Source organism: Lepidochelys kempii, chromosome 8 (assembly GCF_965140285.1).
Source record: "Lepidochelys kempii isolate rLepKem1 chromosome 8, rLepKem1.hap1, whole genome shotgun sequence".
In the NCBI taxonomy this organism is placed as follows: Eukaryota; Metazoa; Chordata; order Testudines; family Cheloniidae; genus Lepidochelys; species Lepidochelys kempii.
The window spans coordinates 73,828,681-73,855,598 of record NC_136387.1 but is presented as its reverse complement, the minus strand read 5'-3'; the positions used below and the strand labels follow the sequence as shown (position 1 = coordinate 73,855,598).

Here is a 26,918-nt window from a genome sequence, read left to right as displayed (position 1 = left end):
AACCTTTACCTGGGTATATTTGAGTGCTAATTATCCACTTTTAAACATTTTGTTTTCTAGCCTATGGACAAAAACAGATAAATTTTGCTGTGATCATGTTTCTGGTAGGACTTTTACTTTTTTTTTTATAAATTATTATTAAAGACTCTCCTTTATGATTTATTAGTCTCGGGGTGGGGTGGGGTGGGGAGACTGTCAAAGATTTATTACTGGAAAGCTCAGGACATAGAACTAAGACTGATCAGCTTAAGATAGAGACAAAGCTGTCCATTTTGACCAGAACCTGGACTTCAGGGAAAGTTTTGGCTGAGTAAGAATTTCAAAATTGGTCCGTTTAATCTGCAGAAATTAGGTAAGAATTTGTGTGTGGAGATGCACACTCAGCCACATTCATCACAGTGATCCTGGTATTACCAGAGTTTATCAAGGGTTGAGAATATCAAGTAGGTCATAAGTAGCCGACAGCTGGCCTACTACAGAATTATGAAAGTGTTAATATTCAGGGCAAGGGTTTCATCTTGCTGGCTTTCCATATATTCTGACAGAATTCCTCTGGAAATAGAATCCTGAAAGTGTCCTTTCACTTACCTCTCCAGGACTATTTTATTTCCTTGTTATACTAACATTGCTTCTCATAGGAAGTATCCATTCTCTCTAGTGCAGATGTAACCTATCTCCGCATTGAGAAGAAAAAGAATTACTATAGTGTCAATGATTGGAGGATCTCATAGCACTTTTCAAATGTGAAATTTTATTAGAGTTAGATAATGGTGGATAATTTGAGCCACATAGGTTAAAGTGACTTTCCCAAGGTCAGACAGCACAAGTGCAAAGCTGGGAATAAAACTCAGGAGCCCTGATTACCAGTTCTCTGTTCTACTCTGGCCATAATCCTATATACAGACCATTTCAATCTATTTTCCACCTAACTAGTGGTGGAAAGCATTGCCTAAAAGCAGGTGGGAAAATTGGTTAATGGAACTTTGTGAATCACATCAAGTCCTTGCCATAAGGAGTAGAAGTCGTTATGGACCAGCATATCAGTATTTATGCAGCTGCACAAATATGCCTTGGGATTTTTGAGAAATCCAAACTGCCCAATTAATTTTTTTTAAACAAATCAGCCCAGTCAAAAGGTAAAGAAAACACGCTGGAATCCACTTTATTCAGGGGTTATTGTGTTAGGGTTTGGCTGGGAAAATAGCTGGAGTGCATTGTACCTTCTTGGGACTTGGTTAACACTTGCTAGCTGGCAATCTGACAGGAGCAAAGCAGAGTGTAATATGGACTCTTGTGTATGGAAAGATGAATAGAACAGATGTCTCCTTACCATCAGTCCAAAATCTTGTTTTGAGCTTAATTAAGATCTAAACACACTTTTAATCCTGTGTTATTTAGGCTGTTTCTCAATGGGGGTTGGGGCCCTTTAAAAATATTTATCTAGGAACTGGCACTGGGAAGAGGAATAAGTGGAAGGAAAGCATTTTCCTTTATTGTATGCTGCTTCTTGCAGATATGTGAAGCTGGAAATTTCTCTATCCACGTTGCACTCAGTGACCTGAGAAGAGATGGTAAAAGTTTGTTCCCTACCTTTGTGCAGTTAAGTTAGCTCTTCTGCAGTGACCTACACTGATGATTGGCCTGATCCTGCAAGGTGCAGAGAGCCTCCTGTGAGGGGCTAATCACCCTCAGCTGGCCTCAGTGGGAGTTGAGGGTACTCAGCACCTCATAGGATTGGACCCTAAAGGAAGTTTGGGTATGTAACAAAAGCACTTAGGGCCAGATTTGTGCCATTAGTGCATGAGCCTGTGTAAGCTGCACTGGTGGTTCAAAGTGGGATGTGGGCATGATATTCGGGTTGGCTAGTTCTTCAGGGGATGCTAGCAGGAGCTGTTCTGTGGAGAGTGCAGGGTCCACTAATATGCCTGGCTTCTGTCCAGGGCACAAGCTGTGTGTGTGCTTGGAAGTTAAGGGCAGTGGCTCCCTTGTGCTTTGCTCCCTCTTTGTGGAAGGGCTGCGTCTCATAATATTTGCTAACTGCATCCACAATTTTGATATAATGTAATCTGTAGAAATACCGTTCATTTCTGAGGTCTAGGAAATGGTGCAGACACTTCCTATGGGAATGACTTAGTGCTGGCCAGTCAGCATTGCCAATGATCTTTCCCAAGGATGCTTCTAGGGATGGTACTGCCAAATACTGTGTGCAATCCTTAATGATCCTATAGCACTTCCCCACAGGCACCCTAAACCTTCCTCTGGGCTCAGTGGAGTCCTTATTTTCCCAAGTCTATCTTGCCCATCTCTTCAGTAGGCAGATTTGGATTGTCTTTATAGCAAACTACATGGTACATAGGAGCGTCAGTATTCTGTGGTTTATCTTTTGTGGTTCTTTTAATCTGTAGGATCCAAGATCCGTAAGATCCCTTATCCAACAAAGAATCCTTTCACATGGCTGTTTTTCTTTGTATCCTGTCCTAACTATACATATGAGGTATGTATTTTCCTCAGTAAACCACACTAAGATTTAAGTTTTGCAGGTTACATCTCAATTTATACTATATTATTAAAATAAACATATAAGAAACTTAAAATAAAAAATATGCAAGCCCACTTCATATTGCCAAACTCTAAGTTCAATCTTTCAAAGAGTTAACCCATGACAGACATCCTAAAGTACCTTTTATGTGAAATTTACTTCTGTGCAGAAAGACTGCATGAAGCCAATGCATGCTTCAGTCTCTCAAAATTAAAATCTAAATAGGATGTGAGTGGTGCATAGACCTGGACCTGCGAGTGGTGCATAGACCCAGACACCGTCCTGGGCACAGCGGTGAGTGTCAGGCTCTGTGTCTTCAATGCACGCAGCCCCACTGAAGTAGGATTTATACAAAATCTTGATTTCAGGGAGTTTCATTGGTGTAAATGAGAACGTTTGCCTCCAGGGCTGCATAATGTCACATTTTAAGCACTAATTTAGGAACAAACACAAAATAGGTGGAGACAAGGGAGAGAGGAAACTTAAGTCCAAAACAACACACACACACACACACACACAATAACCATGATGAAAAATGGGGAGCTTTTGTTTGGAATTAACAGGATGCTACTGACTTTGTGAAAAATAATTGGTACCAGAAATAGCTTTCGGTAACCATGGATGTATTGTTTACTTACATTAGGGAGGGATGTTTTGATAATAGAGGTATAAATGTGAATGCTATCATCAGAAATATTTTTAATTTCCTTGGCCATAACAGGTGGGGGCATGGATCAGCTTCACCATCATGACTCAGTGCGTCCCGGGTGAGTAAGGTTTTCTTTCTCCCAACTAAATGATTTGTTCTCAGGACAAGAGAATGCTGTTTCACTAGCATTGATGTCGTTTCTTTTTTTATATATCTTTTTATAGTGGGATTGTTCACATTTCTTTGCTTCACTCAGATGACAGTTTGGGCAAAGGATAAACACTACACCTACGTACGAGAATTCAAGGATTATCCAAGTCTTAGGATGCCAATTATTCCTTTCTTACTGTAAGAAGAAAGAACTGCTTGAATACCTGAGTGGAGCTACAGGAGGACAAAGCTGATGGGCTCTCTTTATTGAGAGACCTGCTGGCAAATGAGAATTCATTTAGATAACTAAACCAGGGTGGTTCTGCTGCATGGTATCTCCATTGCTGGGGGAAATTCTATACAATTGGAAGCTACATCTCCCTAATATTCTAAATTTTCAGAAAGTCATATTGGTTGCCATGGCTTTATTGCTTCATTGGCAGCCAAGGGCCTTCAAGGTTCACTATTGGCCTAGATCCTTTCAATTACTGACAGTTGTAGCTTCCTGTACTGGCCTGGTTGGTTTTGTGGATCACAACGAAGCCTTGCCACCAGTAAGCTCCAACTTGTGGAACAGCATTCCACAGAAATGCTGATTGACTACATTGGAAAGGAGACCCACCATTGATTTCTGGAGTCATCACCAGGTCAGCTGATCCAAAGGTAGATGTGTGTGCTGCCTCCCCTTGCTGGAGAGAGAGTGCTATGGGGACAGTTGCTTCATGGGGAAATGAAGTTACAAAGGAGGGAAATAGGAGTACTCAGAATAAAGAGGTGAACAATAGCTCAGATGCCCGAGTTAGCCCGACCACACACTTTGACAAGTCAAAACCTTAAATCACAAGTCACTATGAATAGAACATCCCCTGTTAGGAAAACTCCTTTATCAATAAATTGCTCACCAGCTAGTAGACTGGATTTTGAAGATGTAGTATCTTCAGTAGCTGTGATATTTGGCCTGTTTTCATAAAACAAGTCATTACGATACCAAAAAGAACTTTTACCTAGAGGTTTTATGTTAGTGTTCTCTGAAGAGTTTTTAATGTACTTTGTAAACAAATGCACTGACTACAGTCCTCAAAATGATAGTTCTGTCCCTGTTTGTAAAGCAGGGAGAAGGAATCGGTTACATAGTGAACTTTCTATATTTTGTTTTCCACAAGGTGTTCAGTTTAACTTGGAAGGTTTTCTATAAATCTATTCAAGAAACTACTGCAAATCCTGTCGTAATGATTTTTTTAACTACTTATTTTAGAATGTATCTACAAAGAGAACAGTGTTTTTTCATGATGATTTATTTACCTAGAAATGACTTATAGAAAGATTTTTGCAACGATTTGTAAAGATAAAATATGCAATAAATTCAAGCCTACATTTTGAACTCTGTCAATAATTATGGCAACAAAAGATGATGTATTATAGATGGTTGCAGAAGTTTCATAGTTTATATATAAATATAAAGCAAAATGGTCTTGTATCAAATAAAAAGTTACATCCACTGGATAAAAAACAAACCAACAAAATCCCTGGAGTTCATTATTACACAGCAAATTCTACCACTGGATGAATGGCTTAGAAGCATGTAATGATTAGTGCTGTGAGTAATCAAAGCAATAAATCATTATGAATGATTTTTCATTCTGCTATTCTATGGTAGTTTGACTGGGAAACAGAAAGAGAGCTAGAGGCAAAACTAGTGTCAGGGGTGAACTTCAAAATGTTTGATGGTTCAGTCATATAATCCTCCAAAAATGCTGGGGTCCTGTCTGCCACAATTGCCTCACTTCTCATCGACTTCAAAGGGGACTGCATGTAGGCTGAAATTCCCCTGTCTACAGATGGCCAGCAGAAGGCCTGGGCAATGCTTACATCCTGGCTTGAGCCCTGAGGGCTCTGCACAGAGGGAAAATTTAACTTCATCTGGCGACAGGATCAGGCCCTGGATGTCAGCCTAGACCACCAAGAGATTGCCTACTTCCTACTTTGGGCCAGATCAGAAATACTGAATATTGCACACAGACTTTAAAAAAAACCAAAACCAAAAATTTTTTTGGTAGTTTCACCTCCATTCCTGCAACCAGGAAATGAAGGGCTGTGTATTTACTTTCATTATCAAAAGTCACCAAGCTTTTTCAAATATAAAAGGGTTCTGCTTGGGTGAGAGGTTTGGGTGGATTCTCCGGTGCTCTAATGGCATTGCTTGACATTACAATGAGGCAACCTCTAAGCAGGAGTATTATGTCCTGGCCCAACACAGTCCTTGGCATTTTAAGAAGGTGGGTGCCCATTTCTGGTTGCAATTTAATTTGGAAGGTTTTTTTAAAAAGAAACTACCACCATCTTAAAGGTCCAGCATAGAAAAACTGTCTTTAATGCTTTCTTATGTCAGTAAGGAAGAAAGAGTTGTCTCTCTTTGCAGCATATAATGATCCTGTGTGACAGGAGGATTCTATTATAAACCAAGCATCTTCCGTTCCTTTGACCCTTTCAGTGTGTACCTCCTGTCTCTCTCCAGCCAAGGCAGAAGAAGTTTTTTGTTGCTAGTTAGTTGTGAACTCAGTACTTAGAAAGGTACAAAGCTTTATTTGAAAACTGCCCTGAGCAGTTTCTTCATTCTCCATACAGCTGTGATATGGCACATCTGTGAGCTAACAAGCTCTCAGTGTTAGCAGCTGCAGGGGAGTTCTATGCAGCTGCCTATTGAGGAAAAGCTGGGGACACCTTCACCTCCCGACTGGCTCCAGCAGCACGAGGGTGTAAAGGAATTTCTTCATCCTCCATCTGTTGCTTAGCAAAGTTCACAAATACCTACAAGAGGAGAACAGATCAATATAACCAGCCTCTCCAGAGGCCAGGCAGTTGAACTACTATTGCCACTTGCATCACATCAGATTCTCTGTAGGCAAGAAGTGTGAAGCAGAACCCAGAGGTATGTGTAGAAATGAAAACTGCCCATCAGCGGAGTTCACACATTTTTCTTTATCCTATACTGAATACATGTACAAATCCACCTTTTATGTCAGCTGAGGTAGGGGGCAAGGCTCATAGAACATGCACCACACTGGTGGGCAAGGGAGAAGATGTAGTATCCTAGAGGCACTGTGCGGAGGTCACAAGCAGTCATAGGTGTGTGGGGAGTATATCCGCTAGCAGCCCCCATGACAGCTGCATAACAGGTGTCATCTGCACAGACCCATGGCCGCCAGCTGGGTGTGATGCCCTCTAATGACAGCGTGTGCTGCCAACAGACTGCCCCGTGTTGCTGCTTTTAGTGTGGAAATGCTCCTGTATGGAAATCAGTGGCTTCTGAGGAGGAGGGATAGGTACACAATTAGTTGATTGGGTACTGCAGGGCCTCTGGACACAAGGCAGTCAAAATCTCATTAAAACTAAATCGAAGAAAACAAATTGGCTATTTCAAATTCAACAAATCTCATTCTGAATAGCAGAATCTGGTCTGATCTGCTCACTACCACTCCTGTTTCTGTACTGAGAATCCAAGGGGGATCCTAACGGAACATGTCATGTGCACTCCTGCCCCTGGGATCAGTTGTCACTGCAGCTTCACAGGGCATCAGGGTATGCATAGGTCTGATCCTGCACTTTTACCTGAGGGCACTGAGCATTTTGTCTGAGTTAGGGGTATAAGGTAAAGCCCTTCAAAAGTTGGTTTAACAGACAGTCAAGACAGATCTAGACCCTAACTTATTCTGGGTTTTTCCAGATCCCTATTCCAGATTCCTCTCCCTTGCCAGCCAGATCTTCTCATGGGTGACTTTACTGCTTTCTTACTCACCTGATCCAAAGTCGTTTGAGAGACTGAATATTCTTCAATGTTCAGGTTTTCTTTGTTGGAGAGAAGTAACCGAAAGATCCTGGCCAGTGAGGAGGAGCAAATCTGGTACTGCAGCATGTTACAGTGTTTCTCTCTTTGTAAACTGCCTGGGAAGTTGACTTGTATGAAATGCTCAGCTGGGCTTGGATCTGGACACAGCCCTGGTTTAGGTGCTTTAATTTTCATGGTGACAATATATCCGTCTCCAAATCTGAGAAACACACATGGGTTTGGTTGTTTTATGAAGACATGGTTTTACTATTCAATTGGGGGAAATCAGCTCTCAGCAGTTAGCTATACACTCAGAAATGCAGAGGCAACGTGTGGGGGTGGAGGCCACGCAGGGTCATGTGCCCCCCCCCCCCAGATTTCTGCCAGGATGGGAGTTGGGCTGAGGGGGACATGCCTGGGAAAGGCATCGGCATCCTACTGAGCTGCGCTTGGAGGCACCCGAAGCAGAGAAGAGAGACACGGCTGGCAGCGCAGCTCCACCAGAGGCGATACAGGGAAGCCCTCTGAATCCTGTTCCTTCCTCACCTCTGTTACCTGGTCAGCAGCCGGTGTCCTGAGCCTGCTCTGGCCCACACCGCACCCACAGCAGGGAGGCGATGGGAGAAGTAAGTGGGGGGGAAAGCAATGCTGGTTTGGAGTGGGTGTGGGAGGCACAGGCAGAGTGGGAAAGGGCCTAGATGCGACGCACGGGGCAGTAACATGCCTCCCCCCTCCCACCCTGGACCTTTAGATTGTGTCTGCCCACCATGAAGAGTTACAGGTCATCTCTGCAGAAACATGTGAAATGGAATCCTAGAGCGATCTCTATTGAACTGCTCTGGGAAGCTGAAGAATCCACGTGTATTCTGAAGAATTGGTCTATAATGTACTCGGGTGATTTGAGGGTCCAGGGGCCTAACTTAATAGTCTTACATATTAAAGAGTTGCACTCATAAAGTGGGCAGTGTGTTATTTTTAATGAACACAGGTCTAGCGCCTATTTTACGTAACACCTGGATGGCTGCATAATCAGATTATTTGAAACTTGTACTCTGCATGAAGTACAGGCTGTGGTGTATCTTGAGTGTCCCCATAGTCACCAGACAATTCTTTAACAACTCAGGATACAAACATTCAACTTACTTGTATTTTAAATGTTGAATAGTGCCCAGGCATTTGAAGGTCCCCTTCACCATTATGGCTAGACGAGTGCAGAGAGCTTCACATTCTTCCATGCTGATAAAACAGAGAACACAGGTTCAGGATTAGAGAAGGATTTCCGCCCTTCTTTGACTCCAGTGCCGCTGGTAGGAAGCAAGGTTTGCATTACCTGTGTGAGGTTAGAACTACGGCTCGCCCTTCTCGGATCACACTGACAATAGAGTTCCATAAAAAGCGTCGGGACTGAGGGTCCATCCCTGTAGTGGGTTCATCCTGAAGGGACAATATTAATTAGAGTCAAAGATTTTGATAAAACATGTCCAAGGTGTTAGTTTGAGATTCCTTAAAATTGAATTTGTTTTGTCTTTTTAATAGTAAAATGCAGATAGGAATACAGTGTGCCCAGTGTGGGACATAGCTATCGGGAAGGCCATTGCACCCAGCAGGGCATGTTACAGTGGACAGTGCATACCATGACACCAATGGTTCAAAATCAGCCAGTGTAGAGTCTTATCTCTTGATCTCTGAAGCATTTGTAATACTTCCACCACCAAAGCAACTACGTGCCAGTACAATGGTAAGCAGAACAGAGCTTATTCAGAAGCCAGGCTGCAGAGTGTGTAAAGCTCAGTGAGACAGGGTGCTGGGCAAACGGCTACTGATTCAGCCCTCTGCCATGCCAGCTTCCATTTAGGGGAATAAATTAGAACTGGCTGGGGATAACTTGGCCCTAACTGGGGAAGCAAAGACAGCTGCTGCCTAATTAGCCTGGGGCTGTGTAAAAGCCTCAGGGGAAGGAAGCCAAAGGGGGAGCAGAAAGGAAGGGAAAAGGCAGGCAGTGGAAACAGGGAGGTAGTGCGTCCCTCCCTCCCACAGTGAAGGATCAACTGTACATGGTGAAACTGTGATGGGAACTAGCCTGTGAATAAACTGCACCTATGGTTACTAACCCCAGGGTTTCAGAGTGACTTTGTGGACCTAGCAGAAATAGGAGCTGAGGTGGCCCCATCACGCTCTGTTGCATGTAGAGGCTTCTCCTGGATTCCTTGCCAGCGCAAGTGTCTGGCAGCCCGGAGATAGGGGAGATCATGCAATGGCTGGTCAAGCAGCAGGAGAAGCTGCAGAAGGCAATGCAGAGTTTTCAGCAAGCCCACCAGCTGGAGAGACAGGCCTTGCTCACTTGGCAAGCAGAACAGCAGAAGAGCCTGCAGGAGTTCATTAAGGAGCAGGCTGGCATCCAGCAGCAGCTCCTGCAGCAAGTGGTGAGTCCCACAGGAGGGGATGGCCTTCGGGCACCAGACATAGGACTGTGTAAAATGGGCCTGACAGATGACCCCGATGCCTTCCTATGCACATTTGAGCAGGTAGCCAAAGGGGATGAATTGGACAGGGCAACCTGGCCCTGCGACTGGCTCCTCAGCAAGCCAGCGAAGCCCAAGTGGCTGGCATGGCCCTACATGAAGAACAGGCCAGGAATTATGAAGTGGTAAAGGCAGCCATCCTACATCGGGTGGGGCTATCCGTGAAGAAGTATAACCAGAAGTTCCAGTCAGCGAGGTGGACATGAGGGTTACAGCCCTGGGCATTCACCCAAAAGTTAATGGACTAGGCCACCCACTGGCTGAGGCTGGATGCCCAGACAGTGGGGGAAATCATGGACGCACGGTGCTGGGGCTGGGCCAGCGTTCTGCTCGGCCTGGTCCAGTGGCCTGGCACTCGGAGGGGCTGGCAGCTCGGCTTGGGGTGGGCAGCAGCAGCTCGGCCTGCACTCGGGGTGGGAGGGGCTTGGGCCAGCACTGGGGCCGGGCCAGCAGCTTGGCCCAATATGGCTGGAGCTCCTCTGGTCACGAGGGGCCCGCAGGGCTCCTCCTTTTAAGGGGCGGTTGGGGCTCTGGCATGTGGGGGCGGGGCCTTGGGAGGAAGGGGCGGGGCCAGCCTCCCCAAAGCAAGGGTTCACCCGTTGCCCATGACTACCATGTAACTAGAGAGCACTCAATGCTCCCTTTTATCATGCAAACTGAAGTGTTACTATATGATTTAATAGCATACATATTGACAGTAATTGCATATGAGTTAAACCGTTACTGCCAACACAAACAACTGGAAACTTGTGTTACTCTGTAACAGGGCTCCTGGCTCTTGCTTCTGTCCCAGTCTACCAACTACACTGAGTCCCTTGTGCTGGTCCAACACCTTGTGCAGTTTATTTACAAATGGATTCCCACCACCTTCATAACATATACAGCTCCTGTATCAAGCAAGGGAGAGCAATCTCTCCCTTCCCTACCTGCCTGCTTCCTCCCTTTCCACTTCCTTCCTGTGCCTATTTGTGGGCTCTGCCTAATGGCAGAATTAGCCTGTCTGCCCTGCCCCACCCACAAATTAGGCACCTCTACTTAATCAGCTCCAATCTGCTTTGCTTGATTGGAGCTGCTGGGAACACAGTGCTGACTCAACCTTTCTTGCCTGGCACTCTGTCACATACTCTAACATTATAATTTAAGGAATAATTGAAATATTATTTACATGTTTTATTCCCAAAACGCTGTTGATGGAAGAGACTAGCTATACTCCACCTGCACTTTTCTTTTGCTAGGTACATCTGATGGCACTGTCAGTCAGGTATGGCCCATACACAGCCAGGTATGTTCTTCTGACTGTAATGGTTGTTCTCTGGTTCATTCTCCATTAAAAAGCAGAGGTGGCTCTGAGACACAAAACGGATTTGAATTTTCCCTAAATTCAGTGATGTTTGGATCCTAGATTTTAACTCAAGCCCATCTCTGTTGAAAAGTTTTCCTATGGCAGTCATGTAGGGCCCAATCCTATGAGGTGTTGAGCATCCCTGCCTCCCAGTGAAATCAAACTAGTGAGAATGCCATTGGCTTGAGGGTACTCAGCACCTCTCTGGATCAGCCCCTTATTGCTCACACACAGAATGCATTATCACAGAGCTACTTTACTGTGACACTTACTAGCAGGACAAGAGGAGGGCAGCCTATCAGGGCAATGGCAGTGGAGAGTTTGCGCTTGTTACCACCACTGTATGTGCCTGCCAGCTGGTCTGCATACATCTGGAGACCCAGCTTCTGAATCCCCCAGTCAGCAACCTGTGGGAGAGAGAAGTCATTCTTCTTTCACACAGCAGATAGTGAACCGCATGCACAGCTGTTGATAGCTGCACACTTGCCACTGCTAGGCAGCGCCACAGCAAAACCTCATCTTTTAGCACATGTATTTCAGAACTGGAATTAGGGTGAGTCCATCAGTGAGCACAAGTGTTTGTGATGATGGGTGAAATTTTGCTTCTCTACAACATTCTAATTTTTTCCTTTAGAATATGCTTTTCATTCTCATTCTCATTCTCTCTCTCTCTCTCTCTCTCACACACACACACACACACACACTCCTCTCTAAGACAAGAACAAAATAAACATGTAATTTGGAGAAAGCACCAGTCCAGCTTTAAGCCCCAGTAGCCACATTTTTAGCAAGCCTTAGTCAGGTTTCTGTTTTTAATCCCTCACTTTTGCAGGTGCAGTTCATGCCTCCAGGATGACTAGGTACCTGGATTTCTGGTGCAATCATGAACTTAGCTGTCCAAATGACTTGAACCGCACCCAGAATTTCAAGGCACGGAAAGTCAAGCCAAATTTAAAATTATTGTCCTTGATCTTAGAGGGGCCCAATCAAACATCTAAAATATTTATCGTAACCAAGAAAGCTGATGAAGAGACTGTTCGTACCCCCTCGATTTCCTCTGCAGGAACCCCTCGCAGGCGTGCATAGAGATGGAGGTGTTCCCGGCCTGTGAGGAGGTCATCAATAGCATCAAATTGTGGACAGTAGCCCATGTTTTGATGGACATTAGAGATGTGGGTCAATATACTGGAGAAAGAAAGGAAAAGCAAAGTCTGTTGACTGAAGAAATGCTAATAGCTAGGTCTGGGATAGAGAATCAGACGTCCTTTCTACTGTGGGCAACATCTCCCTCATTAGTGAAATCAGCCTAGAAATGAATTTCACAGTGTAAGACTTTGATAAATTTTCAGCTGCAGAGCAGGTGCTCTACTGTATGATGGCTAGAGTGTGGTGAATAAGGTCTACTCATTCCTACTAAGCGTGCAAAGCCATTTCCCCTTCCCTTGTTTTTTCTGCTGCAGTTAAATCATAGTGTGTAAATTGACTTAAAGACAAGTAAAGTTAGCTCCTATTCAAGCAGCCATTCAGCAAACTGTATTTTGTTAATAGTGTTTATTTCTAGATAACAAATCAGGCAGTTTAATCTTAGAGTGCATCCTCTGGCGTACATAGGTAGGAAACAGTGTTGACATTGCTTCTGGGTTGGGAGGAAATGGAGGGAGAAGTGAAATAAAACAGATAATTTCTTGTGGCCTAAGTTACTGTCGGCCTCTGCTGTTTGAGAGTTACAGTCTGCAACGCAGTATGGGCCGAAGCATTAAACAACAAACATTCTTAAAGAGCTACGGCATTCCACATGGAAAGAAAGATCTCTATAGCACAATGAAACATTCAAAATGCCAGATCATGAAATATCCAATCACAGTGTCACCCTAATGCAATTGAAGCATCCATTCACAGCGTCACCCTAATGCAATTTAAGCAACAGCTAGAGATCGCCAGAGATGGGCCCCAAGTCCCAAACCCCAGGTCTAAAGAGCCCTAGACATTAGAGGGTGCTGATCCTTCTCTGGATCTGAATACCCTCTGTCAAGTTTCCTTCCCCACTCTGAACTCTAGGGTACAGATGTCGGGACCTGCACGAAAAACCCCCTAAACTTATTTTTACCAGCTTAGGTTAAAACTTCCCCAAGGTACAAACTATTTTACCTTTTTCCCTTGGACTTTATTGCTGCCACCACCAAGCATCTAACAAATATATAACAGGGAAAGAGCCCGCTTGGAAACGTCTTTCCCCCCAAAAATATCCCCCCAAGCCCTACACCCCCTTTCCTGGGAAAGGCTTGATAAAAATCCTCACCAATTTGCATAGGTGAACACAGACCCAAACCCTTGGATCTTAAGAACAGTGAAAAAACAATCAGGTTCTTAAAAGAAGAATTTTAATTGAAGAAAAAGTAAAAGAATCACCTCTGTAAAATCAGGATGGTAAATACCTTACAGGGTAATCAGATTCAAAACACAGAGAATCCCTCTAGGCAAAACCTTAAGTTACAAAAAGACACACAAACTGGAATATACATTCTATTCAGCACAACTTATTTTATCAGCCATTTAAACAAAACAGAATCTAACGCATATCTAACTAGATTGCTTATTAGCCCTTTACAGGAGTTCTGACCTGCATTCTTGCTCTGGTCCTGGCAAAAGTAACACACAGATAGAGAGAACCCTTTGTTTTTCCCCCACTCCAGCTTTGAAAGTATCTTGTCTCCTCATTGGTCATTTTGGTCAGATGCCAGTGAGGTTATCCTAGCTTCTTAACCCTTTACAGGTGAAAGGGTTTTTCCTCTGGCCAGGAGGGATTTTAAAGGTGTTTACCCTTCCCTTTATATTTATGAGACCCCCATACCTGAGGGAGCTCAATAACTGGTTGATTTTTGTTGTTGAGTCTCATCTCTAGCAATTACATTAATTAGTTGCAAATCTTCTAACACAAAATCAATCACACAACAAAAAACATTCAGCTAATCCCTGTATCCATTTTTGTTCATTTTTCAGTCTAAACTTCCCTAGGATCTTGCAAGCAGCTGTCTCCACAGAACAGAGCAAAAGAAATTAGGAACTTCTCAAATAAGGCGGCTTCATTTTGCTGGACTCTTAATTGATTTGATTCAGGGTGAAGCCCTCTATTTATCCACAGGACAGGTACAGCAAGGGCAATGGCAGTACAAACTTCTCCCCACCCTCTGTATCTGCTGAGACTGTCAACACAGGTTGCCAGTGAGTGCCAGCCGTAGCAATGGCTTCTGTGATGTGAACACATCCATTGGTGATTGGGCTCTTGTGGTGTTTTTAAAGAGCTTACCTTCTGCCAGCCACTACAGCATCACCAGATGTCACGTCAGTATCCCCAGTCAGCATTTTGAAGGTTGTCGTCTTGCCAGCTCCATTCACTCCCAGGAGACCAAAGCACTTTAAATTATAAAATTAATCACATTCTTAAGTATTTCCCCTTGAAAACCAATGGGATCATAAAATATGAATTGATCTACGAAGTGTAATCTAGAGCTATTGAATGACCCACCTCTCCTGGACGAACGCCAACACAGAGTCTGTCTACGGCGGGCCTGTGTCTGCCTGCATAAATCTAGAATGAGAGAAGAAATAAAAATTCCTATTACAAGACATCTATAGCAGAGGGAATCCTCTGAACGTCACAGTTTACTAATGTTGGAGTTAGGTGACTGCAAATGCTTGACAGGAATAAAATATAATCTTAGAGCAATTAAAAAAAATGTGCAAACATTCCACTGAGTCAAACATTTGCCCTATTTAGGAGCCATTTTACCCATTATCATCCTAATCGAACCTGCCAGTTCAGATCTAGGCATTATGGAGGTAGCTCCCAGAATCTTCACTGTAACAAAATGTCTCTGATGTACCAAACAAGATAGAACAATAAAGGAAATTAAGACTGTGAGGAGTGATGTAGTACTTCCATTCATAGGGCGACAGCAATGGGTATGTCGTCTTAATGTCTGTACCTCGGGCTGGGGCAAGAGGCTGAGAACATCATGCAGATGTTTTCAATCTTTGGAGAGAAGATTAGCTAGCACCACACAGTGGGTCTGTCTACACTGCCGTCAGGATGTATGATCGCAACACATGTAGACATACCTGAGTTAGCTTTAATCTAGCTAGCTTGCATACCGATTACAGTGAAGCTGCGGCAACATGGACTTCAGCACAGGCTAGCTGCCTGAATAATTACCCAGGGTCCCAGGTGGGCTTGTACAGTCCAAACTGAAGCCCATGCTGCCATGGCTTCACTGCTCCAGGACCTGAGCTAGCTAGATTAAAGCTAATTTGTGTATGTCCACACACATGCTGCAACCACATATCCCGACTGCAATGTACACATACCCTGTGAGAGTCTCCTAGTCTTATAATGTGAAACCAGCTAAATGAGAGAGAAGTGGAGACTGGGATTCACAAATGGAAACCGAACAGCCCATAATGAAGGGCTAGGTGGAGAATCACGGTCTATGGGAGATGGTAGATCTTGGATAGGGTTAGGCTGGGTGTGAGTAGGGAAGCTTGTCCTGTCCATACTGGACTTTTCTATATCAAAATCTATGACTTTGGTTTGATTTCTTTGATCAGAGGGCAGTAGGCAAGTAAAGGTGGAAAACCTTGCTTTTAAAATTTTATTGGTTTTGAAAACTATATTGTCCACTTGTTCAAGTGCATTCTGGAACAATATTCTGTCAATAGACTGCATCCCAGATAAGTTTCTAACTAAAGCGAACATACATTTTAAAATTCTCAAAATATTACCTTGGTCAGTTCTTGTAATGTTAAGATATCTGTTTTGTTTCCTCCATTCATAATTCTTTGTCTTTCCTCTGCAACATCCTCATCTTCATCACTAATAGGCACCTTAGCAGGCTCAGAAAACCTAAAGAAATGCAACAGATTCATTGAAAAAAATGTGAATAGCATGGGGCACAATACAATTACAATAGCAGAGCCTGAAATCATAGTTAGATGATTGCCAGGAAATGTGACTAGATGAAGAGAGAAGACCTTAGTTTTATAATATGACATTAACTGGAGCACTCTTGGATTTGAGTAGACTTCTCCATCTTAAACCCCAAGTACTGTGAACACATGGGTGGATCAAAGGGGTTTGTAATGGGACATCAATCTGTTCATTCCTCCATCAGTAATTTGAATCTGACACAACACAGTGCTCAGTCAAAGCCTTAGATATACAGAGCTGATGGTCTCAGTCTACTTCTTAATGGAAAACTGTCCATGTGAAACTATATCCTTGGAACCCTTGCTGGCAATCACATCTGCGAATGAATTACACTCTCACGCCTGGAGGAAGCTCCCTGGTGGGAGTGAGGCAGTTTTAAGAAGCAGTGTGGGAAGCTGCTGCCCATGCTGTTACTGTGCTGTGCATAAACAGAGGGCTGCAGTCCATGGGACTTCCTGGCCAGCACCTCTCATCAGCATTTAAGTCACTTGGAAGCTTTAAAAGTTCACTTTGGGGACTAAATACCACAGTTTACCTAATACAATAAGTTAACCCTGAAACTCTAATTCAGAAAAACATTTCTGTTTTAAGAGAGCAAATAAGCATCTACTTAAATCCCACGGAAGTAATGAAGTTAATGGGACTTAAGTACATTCTTAAGTGCTTCCCTGAATCAGGGCCCTAGTGGCTGAGGATGATGCCAAAGTAAACAGGGTGAATCTTGTAAAGCCACCACAAATGGGAGACTTCCAGGAGAGAAAAGGCATCACAGTGGATAACTAAGACACAAAGCTTTTGTTAAGCTTGTATGAAAGTTTTTGGTTATCTCTGAGTCCAAGGGTTTTTGGACATACCATCTTGTGGGGATCTGATGATGCTGCATAAGGAGATTCAGAGCAAAGTATACAATGCCTTCAACTGCCATGGCAACCAGGTTCTTTCCAACAAAATCCCACTGGAATGGATTCAAGACATGCTTCTCACCTTTGGAGTGAAATCACGAGAAAGCAAGGTGAAATATAGCCCAAACACAACACTGCTCCTCAGAACAAAACTCATTAGTGTAATGACTTCAGATGCAAATCTGTAATTTATGTGATTACCAGGCAATGTCTGCAATTTTCCCAGGTGCCCTAATAAAGACTCTTATTGAAAACTCAAAACCAAATTCTAAAGGCACTCATATGTGGGAGCAAAAATGAATGCTGTCTCCATAGATATGAGGCCAGTGGCAGATCATATCTAGACATTTTCATGGGGTATTCTGGTGGCAATTTTCCTTTCTGAGTAAAAATTAATAAACTTTGTGTTGATCTATCACTGCCTTTCCAGCAAGAAGTTCTCTTTTATCAAAGGCAGCTACAGCACCACACGGGGGGCATTTAAAGAAATGCAGCCATTTTTAAAATTAGTACGAAGGCTATCAAAATAGCAGACAGCAATTAACATTGCAGACATATATCCCAGCTATGATTGTCTAGGGGATCAGGTAGCTCAGAGCAAGGAAAGCAGGGACTTCACTTATTAGTTTCAATGCCAGTCTTCAAAGCCCTGCAGTCTGGTAGCGGATGTTAGTGTTTCTGTCTTCTCAAACCCACCCACTATGAAAGGGCAAAAAATGAAGGCAGATCAGAATCTAAGTACAGTAGAAATGGTTTCACTTAGGACACAGACTACTGGTATGGGCCATACCCCACGCAGCATTTAAAGTTGTATTGGTGTATTGCAACTCCTTTAAAAGGGTTGAACTTTTGTTCTGACCATTCATGACACACATACAGACATGAAAAAGTTGGAAATTTGAGAAACAGCCACCAGTCCTTATATATCTTCGGTATGGACATGGACATGGACATGACAGGTATGGACATGATCAGCATTGGTTTCAAAACATTCCTTGAAGTTACTAGCTATTACTTACCAAACCTGGCATAGACATCTGTCACTGCTTGGTTCATGGCTAGGTCAATGAGTCCACGGCCCAGGCAGAAATGTGGGAAGATCATCAGCATATTTTTCAGTGTATTATTGAATTTCTGCAAAGACTAACATATGGAAACAACATATGGAGTGAAACTCAGGCATCTTAGAGCATTTTATTTAAGAAAAAAGTGAAATGAATACTCAGTTCTCTGTCATATCAGTGAAATTAGGTCTTCTCTGTTCTGAAGACAGAGATAATGTTAGAGTATCTATCAGTCTATACACCAAAGACTTGCAAAATAGAACATAGGGATATAGTTTGTAGTAGGACAACTCTAGCAAATGAAGCAAATTAACAGGGAGTTTTATGTGGAAAAAAATGCCAGTGAGAAAAGAAATGTTTTCTTCACCTTCTTCACACTGAAATATTATTGTATGTACTGTAGGCAATGTGTCATTCTGTCCCCATCCATTATAAACTGGGACAGGGACTCTTGAACAGAAAGATTCTTGCTCGCCGGTTATGATGTCTTTAATGCCAGGAGTATAACTCTAAAAGGACGAGCATAATCTGGGAAAGACTCGGTCTCAGAAGTAACATAACATTGGCCTGTTGCACCTCAGGCTGAGCAGCACTGGCTTGTATTGTCATGTTATCACAGCAAGAAGTTGTGAAGGAGCACACACACGATTTTTGAAAATACAAAGGAGAATGGATAGATAACAGTGCCAGAGGGCCTGATAACGCTGGCACACGAAATCATGAAGCTAGATGAGCCAAAACCATCATCTTTTCCAGGCCAAGCAAACACGCTGTATCATCACATGTACCACTCTGAGGAAGAAGCTGGCTCCTGGCAGTGGCTCAAGATGGATTTTTTCTCCTTGATCAAAAGCACTTCACTGTCATTCCTTTGTGTGTGTGTGGCTGGTAGCTCAGCAAGTCAATTGTGCCTACCCCCACTTCATTTGGTTCCTTTGGCTTCACTCAGAGCTCTCCACCCTCCAAGTCCACATACAGCCAGTAGCGTCTTCCCTACTCACTCCCAGAAAGGTCAGCGGAGGGCGAAAACACAATTACTACAGATGGTGACCCGCCACATACTAGGCTGGGACACCTTACATGCAGTATGCTGTCTTGGCACAGCTCTTTAAATCAAGGTCTCCATGAAAACATTGCTTACTGGGTTATTTTCGAACAACTCCAGGATAAATGTAATGGCACTGCTGTTGATACCAATGAAGAGATTAAGACAAGACAATGCAACATAGGCAGTGCTAGGAACACTGAACATGTAGGACGCTGGGTACATCATGGGAATTACTGCCCACCTGTGTGAAAGACAGAAACACAACGTATCAGCTTCTGAGTATTCCCTTTAGTTTGTCAATCAGAGACATATGCTGAGCCCTCCTCTCCTTGTCCCATACATGGCGAAATCTCAGAACTAATCAGAGATTTCATTCGGACTCCAAGCTTTGGTTACCACACAATGGCTTTTTTTCCCCATCTGCCTAGTTCTGTTCGCTGCTCAAATGTGAAGCAACAGCATCAGGTGAAATTGATGAGATTTTAGCAAACTAACACCTGTATGGCAATCATCACCACACAGCAGGTGACTACCCTGACATCTCTGGACAAGCCATGAGTGCCACAGCTGAACTCTGTATCTATGAGAGAAGCAGGTAAAGGTTAGATGTAGTAAATGAGCTGTGTGGTTTTGCCAAATACCACTATTTCAACCCCTGGAACTGGCCAGAAAAATCAGACACAATTACTTACTAGAGGTTAACAACACTTCATCAGTCAAGGATTTTAGTGATTATAAGGGCAGCAACTGCACATAAGTGAAGGAATTGCACATGATTAATTTTCTATTATAAAAAATATCATGGGTGAAATTTTGAGGTCATAAAAGTGAGACACTAACACGATACTGGTTTGAGCAGAACATAGCAGAGGTTGATACTTTACAAACTTATGTTCTCTTAGCTCTACCAATGCATCTCACACTTGATCTGCAACCCAGCTTGGGGTTCCCTATGCCACTACTTATGACACAGAGACCCCTTGGCAAAGTGTCCCCTGTTCTTTGCAAACAGCTCTCGCCTCAGACCTGACAGACTCACTACACCTAACACATGTCTTACAGAATATTTATCCATAAAGAGCAACATGTAGGGTATCTACAGAAAGCTTATAACTTGTCAAGACTCAATCATTGTGAGATGTTCCTACAGGTAATATTTAAGGAACAATGTATTTATACTGAAAGTTTGCTTTATGGAATTGGAGAAGAAATTAGTCAGCAGCAGGTAATGTGTCTCAATGAGGACCCCTTTAACCAAAAAGGAGTTGTCACCCTCCCTAGTCAGTCAGCAAGGTAATGCAAGGTTCTATTGTCTATCCTTGCCACATCACAGAACAGTCAATGGAAAACCATCAGAGACAATGACATACAATCAAAACCACTTAAAGGTAGAAAAGAAACTTTGCAACTAGGTCAGGGTACGCCCTGCCTGTGAACAGAAACAAACAACTTCACTAAAGCACAGTGTGGGGAAAGACACTCTGGATCCATTCACTGAGGAAACCTTTAAAGGGCAGGGGGCTTTCATGAATATTTGGATCCTGATTATTGAGAAACCAGCCAGCTCTGCAAAGTACTGAACTTTGGGGGAAATCTACTTTATTATATTGGATAGGTAACTATTGATAAATGTAGATCCAGCTTCCTGTTTTATATTGTAAACACTTGTTTCCCCCCACTCTCTTGTTTCTAGTTCAATCTTTATTTTTCTTAAACAAACCTACTTTTGTTCTATTATAAGTGCTCACAAGTGCTGTATGGTTTACAGAAGTGGTGGTTTAAGGACAAAATGGCAAATTGGGGTACACTGCACTTTTGGGTGCAGAGAATCTGGAATTTCTGGGAGTAGCCAATGTCAGGGGCTGGAGACCACTGCAGAATGATTCAAAGGGATTTGGGGATTGGGGTGCACCTACTGTTAACCTGCCTGGCAAAGGAAGGGCTGGCATAAGCCCAGGGGAGAGTGCTTGAGTGGCAGAAGGGCTGACAGTGTTAGAGAGAAGACACCCACTACCGCACAAAAGACTCCATCTTGTTAGAGGTGAGGGTAAGAAGATGACTAAGGGCAGGTCTACACTTAAACTGCTGCATTGGTGCAGCTCCACCAATGCAGATGCGCCACTGTAGCACACGTGAAGATGCTCTATGCCGAGGAGAACTTCTCCCTTGGGCGTCGTTAATCCCCCTCCCCAAGAGGCAATAGCTGTGTTGATGGGAGAAGCTCTCCTGTTGACATATCGCTGTCTGTACAGGGGGATAGGTTGGTATAACTGCATTGCTCAGGGAGTGTGGATTTTTCACACCCCTGAGTGACAGAGTTATACTGATATAGATCTGTAGAGTAGACCTGGCCTCAGAGTCCTGAGTACCCAAAGAACTGTCACACTATATCAGGTGTTGATTCAGCGGCAGAACAACAGTATGCTTCTTTAACATACTGATAATGTTGGGCAGCAAACAGTCTGACAAGGAGAAGCTGCAGTGACAACAGTGCTGAATTGCTCCAAACTGTGTCATACATTCCTGGTATGTACAAACTGGGGGCTAAGTAGATGACACAATTTCACAAGTTTCACAATTTGCTGCTAAAAGAAAATCACAAGATGATGCAGTGGGGATCGTGCACTAGCTCTTGCCTCTGAAGACATATTTAAAACCTGGCTATGGTCACAAGTGGAAGTTGAAAATGACTCACATGGGATGCTTTTTGGCAAACATTTCTTCATTTTTACAGATGCTTTTAAAACAACAGACACACACTCCTTTTAATATAGTACATTCTTATGCCTGTAAAATTCCTCTGCCTATTCTGATTAAATGCGTGTCTTTAACTAGTGACCACACTTCTTAGTGATTGCACTATTGTAACTTTGAAAAAGCATGGGGAAGTGACTAGAAATAAAACAGTATCCATCATTTATTTAACGTTTTTCATCTTCAAGTACTTTGCAGACACTAAATGATGCTCAGCAGTTGTATAATGCCTTCCATCCAAAGTGCCTGACAAACCTCAGCACATTAAAGGTGACCGCTAAAGAAAAAGCAAAATTGGATTTCTGCCCATTCTAGGCTTCTTTGTGGTGTATGAAGGGGGCCTGGAAGGCCCCTGTGTTTAAAGATAAAAAGCTGCTTGTTGTTTTACATTAGTAATTCAGATCTTGTCTGATCTATTTTATGTAGCGGACACTGTGGACAGCTGCAGAACTAGTAGGGTTGTGAGATTAAAAGTGAACCCTGACTAACTGAGAGGGGAAGTGAATTTTATTCAGTCTTGTAAAAACTCTTTTTGCAAACACTTATTTAACTGAATTGCTTAAACAGCTGGAAGAAATGGCCTATTTGTTAAAGACTGAATACATTCCACCCCTTCAGATAGAGGCTGAAAAAGTTCACAGTAGATATTTAAGATTGCCAACGAGTACCTCAGCTAAACCTCAGAAAACAAGATCTGATATTTCTGGAATTTCTAGGAGTAGAAAACAAACAAAATATATGGGTTAAAAAAAACATTTAGACCTTCTTTATCTGTCAGAAAGCAGCAGAACAGCACACAAGTCCAATTTCACCTTTAAGACTCAATACCTCTGTGAGGTACGTAAACATTAGTAAACCCATTTTGCTGCATGTGGCAGAGCTGGGGATCAGAATCCTTGTGTCAGTTACAATTGTAGGCTGTGTCTCTTTAGTACCTAGCTCTTATACAGCACTTTTCATCAGTAGATCTCAAAGCACTTTACAAAGGAGGGTCAGTATACTTATGCATTTTACAGATAGACAAACCAAGGCACAGAGAGATGAAATGTTCATCAAATTCACCCGAGTGAACAGAGCAACTATACCTGGATTTCTTGAGTACCAGTTCAGTACTCTACCCACTAAGCTATACTGCCTCCTTTGTCTTTATCTGTGGTTGCACAGTGTCTAGCATAATGGAGCCTCAATTCGGATGGGGACCTTTGTGCCCTACCATAATAATGGCTATTACTAATAATTAGCCATAAAAAGTTCCATCCCTCCAAATCCTGTCCAGCCCAATTAGCTAGTTAATTCTCAAAACATCCCTGTGAGATAGTAAATAAATATCATGTCCTGACTTTGCAGATGGGAAGACTGTGGTAGAGGGCTTAAGTGTCTTACTCATGGCCATATAGTAAATTATTGTTGGGGCTGGGATTAGAACCAACAAGTTCCTCGTTCCCAGTGCTCTGTTGTGCCCACTAGATTATACCTCTTTAAAACTAGACATCACTCACTACCAAGCTTAGCAACCTGAAATTTGTTTCTAACATGAAAATAAAGGTCACTGCCTGCTTACTAGACTCTACATGAATAAATTGCCTGGAAGACTTACCCATAGAGAAGCAGCAATGCAATAAGTACAGGGAGATTGCTTGGAGACGTGTAGGCTTTCTTTTCAAATCCAATGAATATACCCACAACCATACCAGCACTCACTGTGTAATTCACCTGTCACAGCAAAGGAAGAAGTGTGATGTGTGAGCCCTGTAGAGCTGCAAACATTCCCAGGCCTACTGATCTGCTCCAAAACGGTTTTAAATTGAGGGGCATTGGAAATAATGGGTTAGATCGTGCCTTTAGCTGGCAGGCAGCCCATCAGAAGGGGCAGTTTGTAAGTGATCTGCATAGAGGCACCATGCCTCAGAGAGGCACAATTCCTCCTCCCCAATTGTCCAAAGTATTGGCATGTGGGGAAGAGAAATAATTTGCAACAGCTCTTTCTGTGGGCACGTCTACGCTACAAAATCAACTTGACTTAAGTTAAGTCGACCTACAGCCACTGTAGTAATTAAAAGGAGTACTTGTGGCACCTTAGAGACTAACAAATTTATTTGAGTATAAGCTTTCGTGAGCTTGAGCTGTAGCTCACGAAAGCCTATGCTCAAATAAATGTGTTAGTCTCTAAGGTGCCACAAGTACTCCTTTTCTTTTTGCGAATACAGACAAACACGGCTGCTACTCTGAAACCTGCAGTAATTAAATCGGCTCTTTGTGTCCACTCTATGCTCCTTCCGTCGGCAGAGCATGCCTATACTGACTGAAGTGGGGTATTGTGGGGAGCTGACAGCCGGAGCCCCACTGGTCGATGTAGTTAGGTCAATGCAGTGTCTGTGTAGACACTGTGTTGTTTACATTGTCTGTTGCTGCCTTTGACAGCCAGGCGGAGGGGCTCTGGCTGTAACCCCCAGGGCAGCGAGGCTCCTCTGTAGGGTAGACCAGGCCTGAGAGACCCTCACTCCCACTCCTGCGCCCTTGTGTCTTTGTTTGAACAGGGACACAATGTAACCCAATGCAAAGTACAAGAATTGCTCAGGATTCCCTAACAATCCCTTGCTTGGTTCCCCTATCTTCCTACATAGCAGGTTCCTAGGATACTAAATTTGTCCAGGGTGGTGGTGATGTCATGCCATTTGGGGAACAACAGAAATCTAACTGCACTTCATAGATTTATATTTCCAGCCTGGGCTAGCAGGATGAGGACTGTAAACTCTAATTTATGTAACAGATATATATATGTAAGGTATTGGGGCAATAGAAACACAGATATATTAGATTAAAAGAACAGTTCTTGTTGGCTTCACTCCACTAAATTGAACTGCTGCTATATACCAATAGGAGGATAAAGTGACAGCAAGCTCAGCCATCCCCCTGCCCAGTATTTATGTTTATTACTTTAGTAATACTATATGACCAGAATGATCAAAGGTTCATAAGGCACAGGGAAAGGCATTTTTATAGCATAAGAAGCATTAGCTAATATGTCTAGAACAAGTGCTAAGACAAAACTCCTCGCAATGATTTTAAAAGTTGATGGAAGGCTAGCATGACTGTCTGTTTCAGTACGGTGTACAAAATCCAGACTATCTACTTTCTTCCCCTCATATACTAAATTACTGCCCTCTATATCCTTCCTGTGAGGTCCTAGCTGAACCCCTGACGATCCCTTCAAGTGCTCATGTTTTACGCATCCTGTGGACCCAACCCTAATGTACTCTCTTCTTTTTAAATGAGAAGGGCTGGAACTGGGCTCCTTCTGGAGTCCGCTATTATCATGAATATAAAGGGAAGGGTAACCACCTTTCTATATACAGAACTATAAAATCCCTCCTGGCCAGAGGCAAAACCCTTTCACCTGTAAAGGGTTAAGAAGCTAGGATAACCTCACTGGCACCTGACCAAAATGACCAATGAGGAGACAAGTTACTTTCAAAGCTGGAGGGCAGGGGCGGGGAACAAAGGGTCTGTCTGTCTGTGTGGGATGCTTTTGCCGGGAACAGATCAGGAATGCTCTTCAGAACTTTTGTTAAATTAGTAAGTAATCTAGCTAGATATGCATTAGATTTCCTTTTGTTTAAATGGCTGGTAAAATAGCTGTGCTGAATGGAATGTATATTCCTGTTTTTGTGTCTTTTTGTAACTTAAGGTTTGGCCTAGAGGGATTCTCTATGTTTTGAATCTGATTACCCTGTAAGGTATTTACCATCCTGATTTTACAGAGGTGATTCTTTTACTTTTTCTTCAATTAAAATTCTTCTTTTAAGAGCCTGATTGCTTTTTCATTGTTCTTAAGATCCAAGAGTTTGGGTCTGTGTTCACCTATGCAAATTGGTGAGGATTTTTATCAAGCCTTCCTCAGGAAAGGGGGTGTAGGGCTTGGGGGGATATTTTGGAGGGGAAGACGTCTCCAAGTGGGCTCTTTCCCTGTTCTTTGTTTAACACGCTTGGTGGTGGCAGCATAGGGTTCAAGGACAAGGCAAAGTTTGTACCTTGAGGAAGTTTTTAACCTAAGTTGGTAAGAATAAACTTAGGGGGTCTTTCATGCAGGTCCCCACATCTGTACCCTAGAGTTCAGAGTGGGGAAGGAACCTAGACATGGTGGCAGCGGTGGTGTACTCTCTTCTTTTTAAATGAGAAGGGCTGGAACAGGGCTCCTTCTGGAGTCCGCTATCACTTTGCCTTAAGCCTGATTCACACTGAAAAACTGGATCCACCTAGCTGTGGCACTTGGGGCTGTAAAAAATTTCTCACCCATACTGCTGTAGTTAAGTTGCATCCTGGTGTAGACTCGGCTAGACTGATGGAAGAATCCTAGCTCCCACCTCTTGGAGAGGTGGATTAACTGCATCAATGGAAAATACTCTTCCATCAATGCTGGAAGCATCTACACTACGGTACTGTAGCTGTGCTGTAGAAGTGCAGACATGGCCTAAGTCAGTCAGAGAAGTTCTTCCCTCCTGGCCTGGGAAGTGAAAGCCAAGCTCTCAGCACAGCTCTAAACTAGCCCCAGCGACGGCGTTATTCTATATTGCAACAATACAAAATAATAGTATGTACAGAAAGATACAATTGTATGCACTGGAAATCCATGAGGTTAGGCGCTTAGTACAAGCTACCCAGGTAATGGTTTAAGAAATGAATAGTTTGCTGGGCTTGGGATCTACCTCACTAAACAGGTCTACAGGTTCCAAGCTAAACCAAACCCAGGAATAGCTCCAGACAAAGAGCTCCAACTAGCAGTTACTCACGATGTCCCAAATGAAATTGGTTAGCCAGTAAACAGCAGGGCTAACACCACTGACAAACTGGAGGTGCTTGGCCTTTGTCACCCGTTCTTGGATCAGATACAAAACAAAACTGGCCGGGATGAAGGACATGGCAAAAATCACACAGATGGCAACAACAACATCCACCGAAGTGGTCAGCCTGCAACAAAGCAGAGGAGGGAGGGACCGTATGAGCAAGAGTGAAAGTAATTCATAATGCCACTAGAGAGCTCTGAGCCAGCACAAGCAGCTACAACCCATACTAGCTAACACCAGCAGGAAATCCTTGAAAACTACAGGCGGTTTTAATGTCCAGCTATCACAAGGGTA

At 43.2% G+C, this 26,918-nt stretch overlaps 2 protein-coding genes across 3 annotated transcripts in view; one reads left to right on the top strand and one right to left on the bottom strand.

Moving 5' to 3' along the window:
- The window catches only part of LOC140916065 (very-long-chain enoyl-CoA reductase), a 33,325-nt gene extending 28,424 nt beyond the window's left edge, over positions 1–4,901 (top strand). Inside the window, exons 9-13 of one of the 2 annotated variants that reach the window (XM_073357014.2) lie at positions 61–104; positions 1,514–1,571; positions 2,406–2,494; positions 3,261–3,306; positions 3,413–4,901. In XM_073357014.2, coding sequence (XP_073213115.1) covers positions 61–104; positions 1,514–1,571; positions 2,406–2,494; positions 3,261–3,306; positions 3,413–3,540 — 365 coding nt within the window. In that variant the 3' untranslated portion in view covers positions 3,541–4,901. The remainder of the gene's footprint in view (positions 1–60; positions 105–1,513; positions 1,572–2,405; positions 2,495–3,260; positions 3,307–3,412) is intronic. The other variant, XM_073357015.2, reaches the window with a different exon arrangement.
- A 1,134-nt stretch (positions 4,902–6,035) lies between these two features.
- Positions 6,036–26,918, bottom strand: part of ABCA4 (ATP binding cassette subfamily A member 4) — a 99,459-nt gene continuing 78,576 nt past the window's right edge. Inside the window, exons 36-49 of the mRNA XM_073358296.2 lie at positions 26,571–26,748; positions 23,378–23,493; positions 19,120–19,267; positions 17,934–18,057; positions 16,867–16,996; positions 15,808–15,928; positions 14,555–14,617; positions 14,336–14,442; positions 12,072–12,213; positions 11,301–11,435; positions 8,495–8,598; positions 8,308–8,400; positions 7,135–7,384; positions 6,036–6,146 (exon numbers count right to left, since the gene is read on the bottom strand). Coding sequence (XP_073214397.2) covers positions 6,036–6,146; positions 7,135–7,384; positions 8,308–8,400; positions 8,495–8,598; positions 11,301–11,435; positions 12,072–12,213; positions 14,336–14,442; positions 14,555–14,617; positions 15,808–15,928; positions 16,867–16,996; positions 17,934–18,057; positions 19,120–19,267; positions 23,378–23,493; positions 26,571–26,748 — 1,822 coding nt within the window. The remainder of the gene's footprint in view (positions 6,147–7,134; positions 7,385–8,307; positions 8,401–8,494; positions 8,599–11,300; positions 11,436–12,071; positions 12,214–14,335; positions 14,443–14,554; positions 14,618–15,807; positions 15,929–16,866; positions 16,997–17,933; positions 18,058–19,119; positions 19,268–23,377; positions 23,494–26,570; positions 26,749–26,918) is intronic.